This window comes from Crocodylus porosus, unplaced genomic scaffold (assembly GCF_001723895.1).
Source record: "Crocodylus porosus isolate Cpor-Errol unplaced genomic scaffold, CroPor_comp1, whole genome shotgun sequence".
Lineage (NCBI taxonomy): Eukaryota > Metazoa > Chordata > Crocodylia > Crocodylidae > Crocodylus > Crocodylus porosus.
Genome location: NW_017728950.1, coordinates 19,841,796 through 19,862,738, shown reverse-complemented (window position 1 = coordinate 19,862,738; position 20,943 = coordinate 19,841,796). Strand labels below are relative to the sequence as shown.

Here is a 20,943-nt window from a genome sequence, read left to right as displayed (position 1 = left end):
CTCGATCTGTATGCCCACATGCACATTAACACTGCAGGGAAACAAAATCCCTAAGACACTCCAAAGAACAGAAAGGGCTGTTATTTCTGGAATGAGTGGCTCTTGGATCTTGAATTTATAAAATAGATTGTAAAAGGGCCCAGGAACTACTGTCTAGTCCACATATCCACTGTCATATTTATGTGAAAAGTGGAGATTTTGGTGCTGTAAGAAAGCACAGTAGCACACAGAAACATCTGTTGGCAGTGAGATTGAAGACTGGTAGGAGGGGTTGCCCAGATATTTCACAACCAAAGATCCTCCTGAGGTGACCAGTGCCATCGCTTCTGAAGTTGTATGTGTGTACCATACACTTGTTGCTTGGTTACAGGATGAAGCTGAAAGCTTAAAGGGATTTTCAGATTTATCAAAGTTGAGTAAACAAACTAATTACAGAAGGACAAATTCTGGAAAATATTTTTGTTCTCTACTCAGTTGAGTTGCTGCTGGATAACTTAAAAAACAGCAAGTCATTTTACATAGCCAGTGACGGTCAAATTTTTCCAGCTGTATCCAGTGGTGTTGGGAAAAGTTTGCTGCGCTTTACAAGGTTTTTTTTACAAAGGCTCTGAGGGGAAAATGATACTATAGGGGTCAAAATATGCACAAGGCTGTATGACTGGCTTAGAATGCAAAATTTAGTGTCCTTTGCAGCTGATGATGCACCAGTTAATTATGGGACAAATTCTGTATTTTACAGCTAACTTGCTGAAAGCAAACTGTAGTGCCCATGACCCCCATGTGCTTGTAACAGGGCATCTCTACACCTGTTATTGGAAGTAAATAAATGCAGTGCTACAAGGGGCAGGCACGCATATACAAATACAGCCATGGAGGTACCAAATGTCTGGACTCAGTCTGGCCTTTGGATTCTGTCTCAGTGACCTAAAAAGAGGTTGGAAGGCCTGGGCAGCCTCCACTCCACTAAAAAAACCAAACCCTCCTGTCTAGGCATATGCATTGAAGGTCTAGGTGGCCTCTCATGCATACACCATGATCTGGAAGGATTGTTGGTTGCCCACAAAGGGCAGGCTAAGGGATACGGCTTTCAGGAGGGCTAGCTGCAAAGCTGTGAATCTGTTTAGGATAAAGAGGCAGGTCAGAGCAATAAGCCTGCTAATTAGAGAAAAAGGGAAGACCCTGAGTCTGGCCTGGAGGATCAGAGTTCAGGTGACTAGAAAGGGGTGGAACATAGGGTCTGATAGGGAGCTTCAATCTAGCCCTTATCTCACGAAGGAAAGGAGCTGCTGTCAGCTAAAGCTGTGGAGACAGAAAAAAATGGAGGTCAGAGAATGCACTTAAAGGCTAGTAGGGTGCTAGCAGAGTGGGGAAGAGGGCCTAGTAATGGTATGGAGACCCCAGGTGGAGTTTAAGTTAAATTAACTGATTGTAAAGTTTATGTTTGCTGTTCTTTCTGAGCTGTGGGGCATGGAGTGGCTGAAGGGACAAGAGGCCACTGAGAGTTCCTGCTGAAGACAGTGCAGGTGAGCCACATGCAGGCTATGGCAGGACCTAGCAACCACATGTAGACTATGGTAGGGCCCAAAGGGACTGTAAGGAGGGCCTGAGGACTCAGCAATAGAGAAATAGAGATCTCCTCACCAGGAAGAGGGGCTTCTGGACTGACAGTCAAGGTATTTGAAGGCAGTCTCCCAGACTTATCATTGGTAACAACAAAGCATGGCAGGAGAGGTGGGAGAATGTACTAATATAGAGCAAACAGGCTGGGGCTGTATGCCAGGGGCCTTGCTACTGTGCTTACCTAAATTAGGTAGCACTGATGTCAGCAAATGAACTATGATACCAAAAATTTTACAATCTGTATTTATAAAGAATTTCAAACTCTCCTAAGCAGGCAGAAGAATTCCTGTAGCATGTTATATTCATGGAGGAAGAATACAACAATGGCTTGTGGCATACTGCAGTGAGAAATACAACCATTCATCAGTGCATATGCAAATCGCACAAAGGCTCTGCTATAGCACTGACCAATGGAAGCCTCATTGAACAGGACAAGGCATTAACATACCGGGTTTGTGTAGGGCTTAGATGAAAAATTGCTCGGGAAGTTAGATTGTTAAACCATATAGGCTCCTCACAAGGCTAATTTCATAGATTTCATAGACATTAGGGCTGGAAGGGACCTCGGGAGATCATCAAGTCCAGCCCCCTGCCCAAAGGGCAGGAAGTCAGCTGGAGTCATAGGATCCCAGCAAGATAAGCATCCAATTTACTCTTGAAGGAGTGATTGATAAGATTGGACAGGACACCAAAATAAGAATCAGGATGACCTGGTAAACGTCTTTCTACTTAGTGCAACCTTCTCATCTGGTCTGAATTGGGGTATGCGTGATGTCAGAGGCCCCCTCTACATGTTACAGTTACCACACAATTAACTGGTTAATTCAACAGTTATCTTGAGACCAGCTACACCTGCAAAGTACTTATTACAAAACAAAAAAGCTCCAACTAGCTATTAAGGTAGACCTTGAAAATGTATATTAGCTGTATAGCTAGCTGCTATTGAGCTTTAACTCACACGGGTAGCAGGGTCTCCCCTGCAGCTGGGAGTCCCATCAGCTGATGGGGCTCCCAGCCACAAAGGTGCACCATGGCCAGCATTAAACCCCTGGGCCTGGGGGACTGCAGCTGCCATGATCCCCAAGGCTCACAATTTCTTGCTTCTCTGAGCTTTGGGGTCTGTGACTGCTGCAGTCCCCCAACCCCAGGAGTGCATGGGACATCCCTGCAGCTGGGAGCCCCTCAATTGGAGGAGGGGATGGTCCCAACAGCAGCAGGACCTTGCTTCTTTCCAGTGCAGTGGAAGCCTGGGATCAGGCTCCCCCAGCACCAACAATAAGGTGCAATGGGATATAATGCACAATTCCACAATTGTGCCTCCTGCCATGCACATGTGGCATGGCAGGAGGTGTGATTATGTGGATTCTGCATTAGATCAGGGGTTCCCAGCCTTTTTAGGCTGAGGACTGGCAAACTACGAATCAGCAGTGAACATAGACTGGCAAGCTGTGGACTGGAAGTGACCGGCAAACTGTGGATCAGCAGTGACTGGTATACTGTGGGCAGGTAGCCAACACTTTTTAATACTCCATATAAAAAAGAGTTGGCTGCTGCTCCGCAGTATGCCGGTCACTTCTAGTCCGCATTTGCCGGTCTGGGGTTACTTCCAGTCTGGCAGCCATCCCTCCTGTGGGCCAGCAGCCAACCCTTTGTGGCCCGGCACCAGGCTGCAGCTTGGGGGTTGGGAACTCCTGTGTTAGATCCCATCATGCTTTTACCTGCACGTGTAGAGGGGGCCTGAGAGATTTGCTTTAGTATTTGTGAGAACTGGGATGTGGATGATATAAAGAAAAGTTGATTTGATTGGTATGTAAAAGGTGGCCTAGGAGTCATTAATGACTTGTTCTGCAGTGGGGATGGGAGGGGAGGGGGTGCCTGCCCATGATACCCATACCTTGCTGCAGGTATCTTGGCTAGCACCATGTACCAGCTGGTTGTGGGTGTGAAGCTTTTTATAGACAATAAACATAGTAGAGCTTCTGTCTCTTGAACTGGGTCTGCAGTTGTTTCTGTAAGAATGAGATCACTAGGAGATGCACACGGCCAGCAGCAGCAATAGCACAGATGGTCTGCTGATAGAGTGCATGCACAGGCCACCCAGATCCTGATGGGTAACCTTCTGACAGGCTGGTGATCAGGCTCACAGTGAGCTGACAAGTGAGAGATCTATCTTTTCCTGAATAGTTTTGTACTGTCTGCACAGCTACGTGAATCAAGTGCTTGAAAGTGCTGCAGCTCAGGCCACAAACAAAAAGTGATAGAAAAGCTGAAAGCCCATTTGAAAAATACCCTGTAAGAATGTCTTTGGCTTTACAGGATGTGAGAGAGCTGCCTTCATACTGCATTAAAAGCAAATGCATTGAAAGTGTAGGAAATGAGCTTTGAATACCTGAAGAAATGTTTCCTTTTTGGTACAAGTTCTTTGAAACATTTTAGTATTATTATTGGGTTATATCACCACAAACCTTTTTAAAGAACATTCTGTTGTTCAGCACAGGCTGTTCTATTTGTAGTAAGGTGTCAAGTATCCCTAAAACAATAAATAATCTTCCCATTAAGACATAGTGGAGAGAGAGGATGAAGAAAGGCCGGAGTAAGTAATCAGACCAAGAAGTCTTTGAAAAAGAGATAGGAGATGGCAGAAAATGATTTTTTTTCAAGCCATACTAAACTTTATTCTCTGTGTATGATTGTGACCTCAGGGGTAATCTGAATTACCAAGGTAAGGCTGACCTATAGATCTGTGTTTATGCTCTAGCATGACATGATCTTTCAGTCTGTGAAGTCATTCAGTTCAAATTCATGCATTCAGTTCAAATGCAACCTCTGAAATTGTTTGGGAATTAACTTGTCTTGTCTTGTTGCAACATAATTTTACCTCCTAATTACTATAATGTTTGGCCCGAGGGGCAGTCATGACAGTTCTTGTGGCCGCATGACTCCTGCTGCCTCAGTCTCTAAAGTAGCCCTCCCTTGTTTGCTTGCCCGCGGCGCCTTGTTGTTAATGAAAGTTAATTAAGAGAAGCTGTCCACAGGCTTTAGAGTGAGCCTTAGTCCAATCAAGTCCCTCTTGGACTCCACAGTCTTGCTCCAGCCTTTCAGCTCAGTGGTCCCTCTCGGCTTGCCTGTGCCTCTGCAAGTCACCAGTAACCTTAAGGGCTAATTGTGCATATATGCCCCTTCAGGGCACCCGTAGCCTTAAGGGCTCATTGCGTGGTTCCATCCTCTCCTACACCACACCTCGTGCCTCACGGGTGTTGTACTCTCATTCACTCTGTAGGGGTCTCAGCCTTATTGGCCTCATCCCTCAGTGCTCTCACTGGGCCCTTTAGTCCAGGCCCACAGTACAGGACCTGGCTTCTAGGCTCTAGCCTCCCTGCCTGTGGGCCTTGACTCTGTCAGTGGCAGTGGTCCCTCTTGAACCTTTGGGTCCTCCTGGGCCCTGGCCCCACTCCCGGGCCAGTAGAGATCACCAGGCTCTCCAGCAGTCCCTGGCTGTGGTCCCTCCTAGACCTTTAGCCCTTCCTGGGCCCTGGCCCCACCCTCAGGCCAGTTGAGACCTCCAGGCCTTCTGGCCTAACTTGCCCCCCTGGATTCTGGTCTCTTGCCATGGCCCCTCCTGAGCCCTGGCCCCAGTCCTCAGTTGGTTGGGACCACCGGGCTCCCCCAGCCCTGGTAGTCTTTGTCTAAAGTCCTTCCTGGGCTACTGGCTCCCTGAGTAGGCCTTGAGCCTGCCCCAGCAGGGCTCAAGGCTAAACCACCAGTGTAACTTAAAACACCTATGCCCTCTAGCAGACATCCAAACTCTCTGGGCTTCACATAAAACTAGGAACAAGCCTTCTCTCTGCCCAGGCAGCTGTCTCCTATTCCAAGACCTACAAGGTCACTTACCCAGTTTCGCTGTTACTTCAGGATGCCTGCTACGCTACAGCCAGGAGCTCCTCTATTCTTGGCTCTCGGGGCCAGACCTCCTGACCGTACTTAGCTCCAATCCAGCCCTCTGCTGGTCAGGTCACTCTCCAATCAGTCTCCACCCCCACCACCTGCAGGCTGCCTCTCTGGCTGCTCGCCCTCTTAAAGCAGAAGGTGCCCTTCAGGACTCTGCTATAAAGATGCAATTGGGCCGTAATCGTCAGGCTTTTGGCGTTCTGTTTCACAGTATACCTTGCGGTTAGTGCACAGTTTTATGCATATTTGCTCAAGCAAGGCTGTGAGTCTTGGTATCCTTAATGGACTCTGTTTACATTTGTCATATTCTGCTCTTTTGTCACATCATTTTGGGTCCTAACTGTTGTTATCAGCGATTCCTTGTGGTCGAGGATGGTCACACCTACAGGCCAAGTAAAGGGTTGTAAATGTGTCCATTGATGGCTAAATATGCTGATCCTGTAGCTGCAGACTCTCTGGCAAACATCACAGATCCTAACTGTAGACACAGAAGATAGCAATAGTAGATTTCTTGAGTGAGGAAATAGCTCTTAAACAGAAACTATATACCTCTATGTTGATCCTGATTTACTCTTTATTCACTTCCTATATCAAGACAACTTTGTTTACAACAGGCATCCTACTAGTTCTCACTACTCACTAAGTATTTTTAGGTGATACCATTCACATGCAGCTCTCACCAGACATTGCAACCTTCCCACCAGACAGGGGGACTTCTTTACCAGAAAGGTGCTGGAAGTATGGAACCTATCGTCATCATGCTGGAACTCAGAACTCTGTTTTGGTGTCTTGTGCCCATTTTACCATCGTATTTCATCTGCGGGCCTTCTGAGGTTGTACCCATTTTATCCATTTATTGACCTTTTTGACGTGTCTCCAATTCCTAACTTTCGCAGCACTTCTACTCAGGCCAAATGTGATCTGCTTTCTGGTCATCCAGATCTATGATTTAAGCTGTTAGTGAGACCTAGTTTGGTTTATGCTGCTAATGGGCCTCTATACGATTTCTGTATGCACTAGCCAATGGCTGCATCAATCCATATTCCAGTAAGGCCTACACTTCTTACAAACAATTCTCAGGAAATACATTTAGTGAGTCCAAGCAGCTGAGGTTTGTCTTGATAAATTAGTTAAGCCCATGACCTTAGTGTTGCCGGTTTTCACAATGTTATCATATGTCTCATTGATATTTGCTTTCTTTAAATACCCCAATGCTGGAAATCACATGATTATGGGAGAATCACAGCTTCTGTTATTAAAGGTAATATTGTAGCCCTCATGAAATCAAAGAGAAACTTGAAAATGTGAGTGTTAAAAGCTCAAACTGTAAGGCACCAAACCATGAGGAACCAAAAATTCATTATTTTAAATCAGTCCCAAGATATTTGTTTCCTATTTCATGACTTTTATTTTAATTCCTTTTTTTTATTCAGGCAACTATAGAAATGTTCCAGCACTTGAGCAGTACATGTAGGCATCAGATGAAGGCAGCTGTAGGGGAGAGGCAGCTCTTGGCCACCTGTGAGTGGCAGTGGAGGAGGGAGTATGTTCCCTGTTGTAGCCGCCCCCTGCAGGTGAATGGAGGTTGAGCTTCCAGCCCTACCTGTCGCCCTGAGACTGACCAGTCCTAGGATAGCAGCTGTGGCCGACAACCCTCTGCTACTGACGTGGGGGAGGGGACATGCTTCTTGCTGCTGCCTTCCTTGCAGCCAAACGTGGGCTCTACTTGCAGCCCTGCCTGATGCCCTGGGACCCCAGGTTGCTCCAGTGGCTCTGTGGGTCTATTCAATCTCTGTGAATGGTTTGACTTTTGTTTCCCAGTCTCTCAACATCAGGTATATCGGTGAATGATCAGACAAACTGATCACACCCATAGATGTTGACAGAACTTGATTTATTAAGGTGCTGGAAGTATGGAACCTATTGTCATCATGCTGGAACTATGAAACAACATTTTTGTCATCATTGGCTATCCCTCGATTTGAGGATGTTCTCTATCATGGCTCATTGATGGGTCTTGAGGTGACTTAAAGGTCTGATCCTTAAATCACAGACCCATCTGCAAAAGCTTCAGGTCTTTCCGTAGAAAAGATAGGGTGTAAGCTGGGGTTTCTGTCCTTTTTCTTCCTCTGCTCTCTTTTCTCTGCTTTGAGGGGAAGATGCTTTACCTTGAAGCAGGCTGCCAGTTGGTTGAGGTTGACATGCTATTGTATTCGGTTAACAGCTAGGTCTTTTCAGTTTTTGATATCAGCATCTGTTTTCTTAGATATGCCTGCAGTGTGTCCTTGTAGCATTTCCTCTGTCTGCCATAGATCTCAGGCCAGAACTAAGCTGGGAGTAGAGTGCTTGTTTTGGCAATTGAGTCAGGCATCCACACACAGTGTCCAGTACAGCAGAGTTGGTGCTTGAGGATTAGTGACTCAAAGCTGGTAACCTGGCTTTAGCAAAGATGCTTGTGTTTGTGCAATCTTCCCAGAATTGCTGCTGGTGATACCATTGTCACCTCAAGAGCCTGGACAGGCAAGTCATCCACATTTCACATCTGTAGAGGAGAATGGGGGTGATGACTGCATTGTAGACCTGAATCTTAGTGTCTTTCCAGATATTGCAATCAATAAAAGCAAGTCAAAGCAATTTGCTGAAGGAGGCACTCCAGTGCTGGATCTTGTGATGGATCTCCTTATTAACGATCATTTTCTGAAAGAGGTGGCTGCCAAGGTAAGAGAAGTGCCCAACTACCTCCATGGTCTTTCCCTCAATTGTAATTTGGGAAAGGTGGTCATATTCCTCGCCTAGAGCAGGCTGGTAGAGCATGTTAGTCTTCTTGATGTTGAGAGAGAGGCCCAGAGGTTAGTAGGTTTCTGCAAACAAATCCAGAGCAGTCTGGAGGGTTTCTTCAGTGTGTGCAAGGATGGCAGTCATCAGCATATTGAAGGTCAAGGACGGTTATTTCGAATACTTTGGTCTTCAAGTAAAAATGTCCCAGACTGAATACCAAACAGATGGAGGACTTTTCAGTGTTGGTTCCAAAAGGGAGGCAGTCCTTAATGGAAACCAGGGTGATGGTCAAAAAAAAGGAAGAACAGAATTGGGGTGATGATGTATCCTTGCTTGACCCCAGTTTGGATGACAAATTGATCTGTCTCTGATTTACTACAAAGAACAGTCGTAGTCATGGAGAAACCTCAGGACCTTGATGTAGACCCTGTGTTCAGAAGTCTTCCTGCCCTGGGGAGCAATGTGATAGTTGTGCCCATGCCGTTCTCAGGTACTTTTCATGCACCATCTACAAATGGATTTATTGAAAAAGCATAATATTTGGTCTATATTTTTACCTGGCTCACCCATTCCACCAGTTTCCCAGTTTGTATCTTTTTTTATACTTTTTGATTTCTGAGTGAAAATCCACATTTTTAATGGAAGCCTTGCCGACATTCTTGTAAGCTCTTCAGTATCATCAGCGCTAATAATGAATATATAAGTGAAATTGCCTTTACCTGTCTACAATATAAGACATAAAGCATATCTAAATTATATTTTGGTCTACTTAATATCGCTGCATGTACTTTTTTGGTCCCTCTGTATCCATTTATACATTTTAGCCCTAAAATTAATTTTATTTACCCTCACCCAGCCTCTTCCTCCATCTTTATTATTTACCCAGTCCAACTTCCAACCACGGTTGCCAACTATCAGCAAATTTGCTGTCAGTAAAAAGTTGGGTCAAAACTGGCTGTCAGTGAAGTCAGTAATAAATTTTAGCTGTCAATGAAACACTAAGCAGCCACCACTGGATTGGAGCTCTGACAGACAGAGCACAGCAGCACTACCTGGTGTCTGAGCAGGAGTGCAGCACCCTGCAGGGAGCAATCTCTCAGACGTGCTGCTGCTGTTGTACTCCAGGCTGCCTGTAATACTGCTGGCTTGCAGGTAGGCTTCTTTGGGTGTCTGTGCCAGGACAGGGGGAGGAGGGCCAGCAGGGAAAGGCTGGGATGTGGCAGCATGGTGAAGGGTGCAGATGGGGGCATGAGTTTGGCAGTGAGTAGGGGAGCCACTGGTGGGTGAGGGCAACACAGTGTAAAACCATCACTGTAGTCAAGCAAGATTACCAACCCAAGATTTTTTTTCCTGCAGTCTTTTTATTGACAGCCAAGCATTTTTACTTTTTTATTATTGCTGAATTTGAACCCAGCCCTTGTAACTGGGGCATGGCATCAGGGCAGGGCCTGGAAGAACAGATACAATTACATTACATTATCAGTAAAAACATGTCTTAATAAAAAATAGTTTGCCTATCAGTAAAAAGCTTGCAGACTGTCGGTAAAAGAATTTTTCTTTGGTTGACAACCCTGCTTCCAACCCATTTGGATCCCCAAACAATACATAATGTCATACTTTAACCCTTCCCTAAATGTGGAGATTTTAGCCTGCAAAAGGAAGGGAATGTTTAACCCCTCTATATCTTAGTAGTGAACTCTTTCCTGGAAGGTTCCTGTCTCCTACCACAGGGGAGTCCTGGATTTATATAACTATATGTCTCAAATACTGTTATCTGCAAGGAACTACACAGAGCCTTATTTCAGGACTCCTCCCTGCCACTGGTCTCTTCCTTTCTTGAACCCCTTTGACCTTTGGTTATAATCCACCTTCCTAATTGTTTCAATTTTCAATTTTGCTGTTTTATTTTTTTCTTTCCCTTGTGATGTTCCTTCTTCCACTTTTTTTTTCTTTTCATCTCCCTCATACTGTTATTCAGTCCTCTAGTCCTGAAGTTCTTCCAGTCTTCTTGTCCTTGTACTTTGGTATATTATTTCTCCTGGGTTTAACAGTTTGCCATTCAATATTATGGTATTGCTTCTCACTGTGTTAAATTCCATTTGAGGTTCCTGGATGCTTTCCAGTATGTTCAGTTTCTCCAGGATTTTAAGGCCTTCTGTGAAGTGTAAAAAGAAGGCCCCATCTGTATCTCTTACTTGATGCTCTGACAGATGCTGTAATTTCACTCAGTTCTTTTTATTTAAATATAGCTTGTGACAAGTCGCAAAATACTTGTACTTCTATATCCTCCCAGAATTGGATCACAAGTTTCTCTAACCTTCCTCAGAATGTGCTTCCTTTGATCAAAACAGTGTGAATGTGGCATCACGTCTGTTGCAAGTGGAGGGGTGTAGAGAGCGCTGTATACTATAGAACCAGTTGTTTTGTTTCTAATTGTATGAAGAAGTGGAGAATCTGATTTAAATATTCTGTTGAATCGTCCTTCTTTACATCTGCCTAATGCTTTTTAAATGCTTAAGGTTGGTAACATTGTTATTGATCTTGTTTAGATCTGCATTCTGAAAGGTCATAGCATAGGAAGCATTTCTTTATATAAAAATAAATGTCTGAAGTTTAAAATGTACATAAATGATTCTTAGCTGTTGGCATCCATCTTGATGAGAAGATAATTTTATGACACTAGCTATGCTACTACAAAGCATCCTCCTGTCATAATTGGTTTAACCTGCAGTGATGTTGCTTTCATTGATGGTTAGAGTAGTTTTGACAGAAAGTAACCACAGCAAAATGCAGCTTATTAAAAATTTTAAAAATCTTTATATACAGCCCTCTGCACAGACTTCTCTTCTTCAGTGTGTAAGCCTTTACCAGGCCAGGATCTGCTCCTATTGACAAGAATAGCAGACTCTGAACAACAAGCCAAACAAACACTAGGCTGTTTATGGATGCAGAACACAGTATTGTTTGCCATGGCATCATGACAATCATCCCATGACTTCTCTAAATAAAGGACTTAAATGTATTTGAGCTAAGGGGGCAGATGAGAATTAATTGCTTGTTTTCACACAGCAGGTTAGGTCATTTGAAAGTGGGTACACAGTTGGAGGCAGGTCATTTTTGCTGCCTGTAAGACGGTTATGATCTAATGTGGAGTTGATTATGCTGTTCTTCCTGCTGGTTTTTGCTTGTGTACTGTACTGTATCCACTCCTTCTTGTTAAGCACTGCTTTCTAGAGCTAGAGGACTGCATGTAGCTTGTTTTATCTCCATAATGCAGACTGATGTTTTCATAACATGAGCAGGGTAGCATAGCTCAGAGATGTTCCTTGCCTCAGGGTGAAGTTACATTACACTTAGACCATACTAAGGGCACTTAAAATGTCATTGCCCACACATGAGAACTCATTAACTCATGCTAAGTGCCTTCTGGACATTTCAGAGTTATGCCACTTGAGGCAAAGGTTAGCTTTGAGCTGTACTGCATAGCAGGCATGTCTATACCTGCCGCTGACTGTGTAGTTGATACTGTGCAGTCATTTAGTACTTGCTAAAGTACCTGCCAGTACTGTGCAGTCCCAGCAGCACACAGGTCATTTTCAACTGCAATGAACTACTGTGCAGTAGCGGCAGCATCACAGTTAGTGTCCACTGATGCTATGTTGCCACAGCAACAAGCTACATCACCGTAGTCCATCACTACAGCGACGTAGCATCTTGTGTAACTGCACCGAGCTCATTTTAGGTTAACTTCAGTCCGCTCCATAAAGATAAAACAAGCACTTTGCAGTTTTTCAGCATCTCAGGATGTACCTCTCTCACTCCATCCCCCTGCCCCACGCACAGTCTTGCTCTATGGATAAATTTTCTATCCTCCCAAACTCTACAGAGGAACCCTCCACTGACTCCTAACAACCCAATCCTAGCCCTTCCCATTCAATCTTATCCCCACGAGCCTTCCCTAGAGAGGTCTGTAGCTTTCATTTGGAAGGAGGTAAAAGCCATGGAAATGTTCAATTAACTTTCATTACTCAAGGTTAATTCAATTTTTCCCAGACTGCCTGGTGTATTGACCTTAAATACCACCGGTTCTCCCCTTTCCAGGTGGCTTAATGAGGCCTGTGGCTTCCCTCCACACCCCCCATTCCCATCCTGGGGTTGGGCAAGGGAGAGTGTTGTGCTACCAGCACAGAGCCTCCAGGGTTTAGCACAATAGGAGCATGGAGCCTTGGGGAGTGCGGAAACATGCTTTCCCACAGCTTCATGCTCCAGGATTTATTATGGCAGCAACATGGAGCCATGGGGAAAAAATGTTTCCCTGCAGTTCTGCTCTAGAAGCTCCATGGTGGGAGGGGAGCTGCTGGGGTCACCAGGGAAGCATGCTATCTTGCTTCCCACAGCTTCATGCTCCCACTGGGCTAATTCCTGGAGACTCCATGTTGGTAGCTCACCCCTCTTGCACCTCCCCCTGAAATCCCAAGACAGGAACAGAGGGTGCAGGGGAAAGAAAAATTTCAATTAACCTTTAATAACTGAGGTTAACTGAACTTTTTTCATAGCTTTTGCCTGGCTCTGGGTGAAAGCAACAGCCGTTTCCAGGGAAGGCTTCGAGGGCTGAGTTTGAGTTGATGATGCTGGAATTGGGACAGTAGGAGTTGGTGGAGGGCTTCTTGCAGCACACCTCAAGATGCAATCATGGGAGGCCTGCAGAGGGAAGCCACAACCCCCATCCTGTGGCCCTATAGAGCTTCCCATACTTCTTTACCTCCCAGATGCATGATTCCATGGCTGCAACCCTGCTCTCTTCCCCCTGTTCCCAGAACAGCGATGGAGTCCATGTGTCCTGGCCCCTAGCTATGCCCCCACTCACCCACCATCCAATTGCAAATCAGAGGCATGCAGGAAAGAAATGCTATGAGTCCTTAAAGTGCAGCTGCCCGAAGCACATTCTAAATTTAACATTCCATGGGTTTAGTATGGTCTAAGTGTAATGTGTAACTCCATCCTAGTGTCATCAGCATCCCCCACCTACGTTGAATAAATGTCTGTATGAAATGTACAGCTGAATATCATGTTCTTTTTCCTGGGACAGTTCATGTAACTGTTCTCAGCTAAAGCAGAAGGTAGAGTAGAGACTTACTGGATCAGAAAGGGATAAGCTTTTATAGACAACAGCCTATTTTGTCAGCATCTGTCACGTACAAAAGGTCATGCCTCTTTGAACCAGTTAGTCTCTAAGATGCTGCCTTGCCCTACATTCTGCCTGACTAACAGAGCTAGCCACGTCTCTGTTCTCGACTATGGGAGACTGAAGCGTATGCAAATGTGCTATATGCCTGACATCGTGAAAGATTTCAAGGCTCCTTCAAATCATTGCGGCAGATATAAAGAGCACTAAAAGCCACATTCCATGGTCTCTGCAGGGAAATATTTTTAATATCAATGTACTGCTGTTTATTACTAAATCCATCTTCCACTCAGAGAAAAACTGATCCAGTGTTCTTCAAATATTTGCAAGACAATCAAAACAAAGTGATTAAATAACCGTATTTTCCCCGCCTTAAATATATTTTGGGCACTTGTAACTGTTGCCTGCCTTAAAAAGACACTATAAAATAATAATATTTTATGGGACTACACAGAGGATAGCTGAAGCAATTTAACTGTTTGCCATAAGAAATAATCCATTTAGCCAACTGCATGCTCAGAAACTACTCAAATGCCGACAGCTCTTCCTGAGTGTGTGGCCTGAATGAATGCATTTTGTTTCACTCTGAATATGTGCTCAGGTTTGTGGGATAACTACACAGAAGTAATAAAACCAGCTGGTTAATTTGGTAACTCGCTGTGTAATTATTTTGCACCACTCAAGCCAGCCAAGATGTTTCAGAGCTTGCTGGAGCTCTGTCACATATTCCCACAGGAGACCAGTGTTTCAGCCCTGTGAGTGGCTAATTACAGGAGATTCAAGGCAGAATAGAAGCAAAACAGAAAGTAAACATCTGGCAAATAGTAAACTACTGACTTCACTCTGTCAACAGTGCGCGTGTTTACACATGAATTTAAGTGTGTTTAACGTTAACTTTAGTCCCAAGTCCCACCATGTGTACCCACCAAAAATGCTTAATGTGCATTAGCTTAATATGCATTAAATTCCCAAGTCATTCCAGCCCTGCTATGTGCCCCTGCGGCCACCGGAGGCAGGGGGTGCCAGCCTTTGGACACATGGCTGCTAGCACTTGGCAGCCATGCTGAAGGCACAGCCAGCTGCCAGCACTTCGGAGCTATCTTCAAAGCACGCTCTCTGAACTGTGACCTCTGGGCAGATGCTTCCTGTGTCAGAACAGCAGTGTAGTAGAGACACAGGCAGCACTGCCTGCCCTGCTCCTGCCACAACTGCGCTTCCAGCTCTGGCTGCCCCATCTCCTGGCCTTGGTGCCCAGGGACAATGTCCCCTGCTTCTCAGCTGTCTCAGCTCCCCTACTTGCCCACCACTGTTTGGAGCATCTGGTGCTCAGCCACCTTGTGCTACCTGATTTCCTCACTTGCTAAGGACACATGCAGGATGACTGGTACATGGCCTTCCAGGGCTCCCACCACTGCACAGCTGCTGTTGTGAGCCATGGCAACCACAGGCTCCAGGACACTCCTGCCACGACCGCCATTGCCCTCTTGTCCTACCAGCCCCTCTGTCTCTGGGCCCCCCGCAGCAGCCAGGACTGGAATGTAATGACAACCAGTGGGTTGACACATTCTGGATGACCATGGCCACCTTTGAAGACCTGCTGTGCCTGCTCTGGCCCCACCTGGAGGACCAGGACACAGAAGTGTGCGAGGCCATCTCTGCCAACACAGATTCACAGAAGATTCACAGAAGTTTAGGGCTGGAAGAGACCTTGTGAGATCATTAGTCCAGCCCCTCTGCTCCAGACAGGAAAGACTGCTGGAGTCAAATAACCAGCAAGGTGTGCATCCAGTTCTTTTTAAAGATTTCCAGGATAGGTGCCTCCACCATCCCCACTGGGAGTCTGTTACAGAGTCTGGTCGCACAAACCATGAAGAAGTTTTTCCTTATACTCAGTCTGAAATCTTCTAGGAGTTTATGACCATTGCTCCTGGTTTTCCCCGGTGCACTTTGTTGAATAGTTGTTTGCCAATGTATGATGCTCACTCCTGATATATCTGTAAACTGCCACCAAATCCCCCCAAAGTCTTCTCTTTTCTAGGCTGAACAGTCTCATATTTGTCGGCCTTTCCTGGTATGGTTTGCACTTCAGGCCTCTAGTCATATGAGTGGCTCTTCTCTGGACTCTCTCAAGCTTCTCCACATCCTTCATGAAGTGTGGCACCCATAACTGGATGCACTACTCCAGCTGCGGCCTCACCAATGCCAAGTAGAGTGGGAGAATAACTTCCTTAGTTTTGCTTGAGATGTATCAATTGATGCATGCTAGTGTATTGTTTGCTCTGTTAACTGTAGCATCACACTGGTGGCTCATATTCATTTTATGGTCAATTATGACCTCGAGGTCCCTTTTGGACAGGGTGCTAGCTAGCATAGCACCCACAGAGCCTGTACATTTGTTGCGGATTTTTCCTTTCCCGACGGAGCGCTTTACACTTCTCAGGGTTGAACTGCATCTGATTCTGGACCACTCATCTAACTAATCTGCCTATGTCTACCTGGATCATCAGCCTACCCTGATGTGTGACTGCACTTCCCCAAAGCTTAGTGCCATTGGCAAACTTTGCCAGTGTGCTTTTCACCACCACAACCAGATCATTGATTTAGATGTTGAAAATCATTTGTTTGAGTACCAAACCCTGGGAGACCCCACTGGCTACCTTCTGCCAGGTTGACACAGATCCATCTATTAGTACTCACTAGGTCCATCCCCACAGCCAGTTTTCCACCCATCTGACCATTGAATTGTTGGGCCCATAGTCCTCTAGTTTTAGCTTGAGGCATAAGACACCAAGTCAATGGCATTCTTAAAGTCCAAGTAAATGATCGACCTCAACTCCCTTATCCAGATGGTGAGTAACCTGGTTGTAGAAGGACATGAGGTTAGTGTCATGTATTGCAGTCCCTTGCAGACCTGTAGGATGCCGCCTGCTGCTCAACTAAGATATTATTGCTTCTAATTGATGATCTACATGCCCACGTTTCTACTGCCACGACTTGATGTTAACGGAGTTGGTTCATTACCTGCATGTGTAGTCCAATTAGTAGTCTCACCGTCATCATGCGGGGTCCTGCATTCCTGAGGACTCCACCACCCCTACACCCTTGTCTGTTCCACCAGGTTCTGACTAGCCAGTTGGTCCTGCCACGTGTCCTCAGTTCCAATCAAACAATCAACAAAAGACCAAAAAGAAAACAGAGAAGATTCTCCTGGCCTGTGTCACTGTTCCTGCTGTTTGCAGCCAAATCTAACCAAAATTGACCTTCGTGTGGTCTGTCCCTCTTTGGTGGCTCTCTCTCTCAGAGCCTCTTGTGGAGGTCACCATGATTTCTTTTAGCACCTTGAGTCCACCTTATTGGCTTGTGCCACTTTTACATGTATTATGGTACTGCGAAAGTCTATAGTGCCCCTCTATTAGGGTTATTATGGTACCATTCTCACTGCCAGGCTCCGCCAGCTCCTGGCACATAAACAAACAGATCTGCGCCCCACAGGGCCAGTAGACTTGGCTCTAAGTCCCCTCTGGGGTTTTTACTCTTTGCAAGAGTCTCCTACCAGCACTCCACATCGCTTTCAGAGCTCCCTGCAGCATGTGTTGCCTCGCTCCTCCTCCTCCTCCTCTTCCTCTTTCCAGTTCTGCGCTCCTCCTCCTTTCCTGTCCCGGGCTCTTCTTTATACCGGCGCAGGAGTTCTCTGCCTCTCCCCTCCCGAAAAACCTGGGTAAGGGAGATTTCTGCCGGGCTCCTTGGGGCTGCAGACCTGGGGCCACTGACCCTTTGTTTAGCCTGTGTGCTTTGGAACCCCAGTGGCTCCTTCTCTCTCTCACAGTTAGTCAGAAATGACATACCCACGATAAAACCATGCTGGCTGTCATTCAGAGTTTTGCCTTCTATTGACTTATTGCATATGAACTCCTTGAGAAATGTTTAATGGATTTTTCCTGTGATTTAGGTCAGGCTGATTGGCCTGTAGTTCCCTGGATCCTCTCTCCTCCCCTTCTTGAAGATGGGCACAACATTGTCCCTCTTCCAATCTTCTGGGACCTCTCCTGACTGCCATGAATTCTCAAAAATCTTCACCAGCAGTCCTGTGATGACTTTGGCTAGTTCATTCAGCACTCTTGGATGGAGTTCATCCAGTCCTGCTGACTTATAGATATCCAGCCTCTCTAGCTGTCCTTTCACCAGCTCCACATTGACTGTTGGTAGGTGATCATCCCTATTGTGATCATCCCTATTCTGTGTCAAATTTACATTCAGCAAGCTACCACTCTTAGATTGGTGGAATACAGATGCAAAATACTCATTCAGGAATTCAGTTTTCTCCTTGGTGTCTATGATCAGATGTCCAGATGCATTGAGCAGTGGTCCCACATTTCCACTGGTTTTCCTTCTGTTACCTACATACCTATAGAAGGATTTCTTATTGTCCTTGATATTGGTTGCTAACTTGAGTTTGGTCACTGCCTTTGCTTTTCTAATCTGCCCTCTACAGGTGTGGGCCAATCTTAAGTAGTTCTCCTTGGGGGCCTATTCCTAGATTCCATTGTTAGTAAGTCTCCCTTTTCTTTTTCAGAAAATCTGTGACTTCCCTATTGAGCCAAAATGGCCTGCCAGCCCTTGTGCCACTTTCTTTGCATACAGGTATAGACAACTTCTACACGCTGAAGATCATATCCTTGAGGAACAGCCGCTCTTCATCCACACTCTTTCCCTGTGGTCCATGATCCCATAGGACATTACTCACTAAAACCCTTAGCTTACTGAAGTCAGCTTTTTTGAAGTCAAGAATTTGTACCTTACTGACAGATTTCCCTGTCCTATGATGGACAGTGAAAATGATAGTGCCATGATCACTGTCACTTAGGTTACCCTCTATCATCAGATCACTCACCAGGTCATCCCCCTTGGCCAAAACTAAATCTTCAAGAACATTTTGTCTGGTTGGTCTGTATACTTCCTGAGATGGGTAGAGCTTGTGGATACAAATCAGGAATCTATGCAACCAATCAGATCTGGTTGAGCGTTCTTCCCAGGAGATGTCTGGGTAGTTAAAGTTGCCCATGATGACCATATCCCATGCTCTTGGAGCCTCTTCCAATTCTCTGGAAAATTCCAGATCTAGCTCCTCATATTGACTTGGAGGTCTGTAATATATTCCTATAGTTAGGTCCCAGGGTGGGCCAGGCCAGGTTGCTGGCAGCAGCTGCTGCTACAGCTCCAGACCCCACTCTCCCTCCAGGGCAACCCACAGTGCCTGGGCTCAGGGTGTGCAAGGCTCACAGACAACTGGGGCGAGGGGTTGGCTGCACTTCCATCCTCCCCACAGGGGGTTCTCCAGGGAGGGACCAAAGGGCTGGCTCCCCCCATGCTACTGCTTTAACCTGAATGTGCCCTTCCTGAATGTGCCCCAGGCAGTATGTGATGAGCTGTTTGTGCAGGCCTGTCTGCTTGCATCTTCTGGAGATCGTGGGCCTTAAGGCCCACCTAGTTACCTAATAACCCCCACTACTGTGTGGGGCCAAAGTTTGAAAGATGCAACTAATTTGTTTTTAATATTTTTTGGTGGGACAACTAAGGAAGAAAAGGGTAGGAGTGACGTGGGGCTTATAGGTTCCAGATGTGACAGAAGGCTGCCTGAGCCACTATGGCCTGCTGATGACGATCCTGTTGGTGCCTCAAGAATACCTTCTGCTCCTGGTTTGGGACCCTGAGCTATGACAAAGCCGAGGGCAAGCCCGGGCTTCCCTGCAACCTCTGCCACTGCCTGGAGGGCTACCTGTTGTAGCGCTACATATCCTTGCTTCCTGCTGCTGAGGGGGACATCACCACCAGCATTGACAATGTTTTTGGTATGTGGGAGGCCTATGCCTGCCTCGTTGTGGGGACATGGGCTGCTCAATAAAGTTTTGAACTGTGTCCTGCCTCTGTGTGCTGTGGGGGGTGGGAACCTGGGGCCTGGGGAATGCAGGAGGCCTGGGCAGGGAGCAGGGTCAAGGGCTAGGGCTGGGACCAAGGTTGGGTACTGGGGAGGACCCTCCTCCAGTACAGGACTTACCATGTGTCCAGGGCTGGTGAGGCTGGCAGCTCAGTGTGAGGCTCCCCATCAATGGTGGCATCCAGCTGCACCTGGTGTCTATGGCCTGCAGTGTGTGGCAGGCCCGTACCCAGCCAGGAGTTCCTCCTGGGAAGGAACTGGCAGCTGATGATGGCGTGGCTGGTTGCTCCTCATGACAGGATGTGGGGCTGGGCCAAGGGCAAGGCAGCTGCTAGGCAGAGCTGAGCTGCCAGTGGAAGGTGGGCAGAGTGGGGCGCTGAAGGCCTGAGGTCCCCTCCTCTGGTGACATGTCCCTGGAGGCAACAGGGTGGGGTGCAAGGAAGAGCAGACCACCCCTTCTAGTAGCAGTCGCAGGGGTCTGCCCCATCTCCCAGGACACCAAAATGATAGAACTTGGTCCCAGCTACCCACTGTGCCTGCAAGACCTTGTCCTTCATGCAGAACTGCTGTGCCATCCGGGAGTGGCCTCGCACATGCATCCTGTCAGATATGGCCTCATAAATGTGGGCATTTGAGTGTCTGCCTTGCGCAAACTGCCTCTGGATGTTGGTTCTGCCCCAGAGCGCCACAAGCTTGTGCACCTCCTCCCATGTCCAGTTGAGGGCCAAGCACTCGGAATGGGTGTGGGTATGCAGGCAGAGCCGGGGCTCAATAGAGACATGCTGGATATGCTCCCCATGCTGGCTCTCTGGTCCCCTGTATGGCTCTCCCTGCGATACCAGCCTTGGAGAGCTGCCAGGAGCACCCATGACAGAGGCACAGGCTGGGACTGTGAGCCACGCAACAGAGGTGCTTCACTACAGTGCCTGGAAACAGACAGAGCTGGGGGTGAGGAGCAGCAGGGAACAGGTGCTGGCCCTGCTGCCATACAGCACAGGGCCAACAGCCATGGGGGGAATCTCAGGGCTGAGCAAGGGACACAACAGGCTACAGCCCTTTGCAACATTCACCTGTGGCCAAGGAGCAGCTCCAACTAGGGGACAGGACAGGCAGAGGCTGCCTGGGTCCTGTCCAGGAGGGTACGCAGGACCTGGTGGACTCCTGCAGACAGCACTGACTCCTTCAGGCTCCCTGTGCTGTGTGCCCCAAGGCACAAACTGGCTGGAGACTTTTATAGCCTGCAGCTAGGGGCTGCCAGAGAGCAGCCCAGCCCTGGAGGAAGAGAGGTGGTGAGCCAGGAGCCCTTGGGCTGGCCTCTGGCTGGCCCCCTAGTGCCTGGGCAGACCCAGCACTAAAGTCCCTGTGTTAATGTGCATTAAAATGTCTACACATGCGTTAATGTGCTTTAATTAATCGCACCTACATTTAATACTTGCTTTAGACAAGTATCAAATTTAGGCAGGATTAGCCTAAAATT

The 20,943-nt window shown here is 46.8% G+C and overlaps 1 protein-coding gene and 1 long non-coding RNA gene across 3 annotated transcripts in view; both read left to right on the top strand.

Annotated features, from left to right (window-relative positions):
* PCGF3 (polycomb group ring finger 3) overlaps nt 1–20,943 on the top strand; it is a 149,972-nt gene that overhangs the window by 100,669 nt on the left and 28,360 nt on the right. The window contains exon 9 of one of the 2 annotated variants that reach the window (XM_019554850.1): nt 8,171–8,285. The exons of the other annotated variant lie outside the window; for it this stretch is intronic. Within the exon in view, the coding sequence (XP_019410395.1) occupies nt 8,171–8,239 (69 nt within the window). The 3' untranslated portion in view covers nt 8,240–8,285. Of the gene's footprint in view, nt 1–8,170; nt 8,286–20,943 lie in introns of those variants that run through there. 2 annotated transcript variants of the gene reach the window in all.
* On the top strand, nt 12,490–19,687 carry LOC109323381. The gene is made up of 3 exons (XR_002104648.1): nt 12,490–12,708; nt 14,133–14,136; nt 19,678–19,687. It is a non-coding gene; the product is annotated as an uncharacterized LOC109323381 (long non-coding RNA).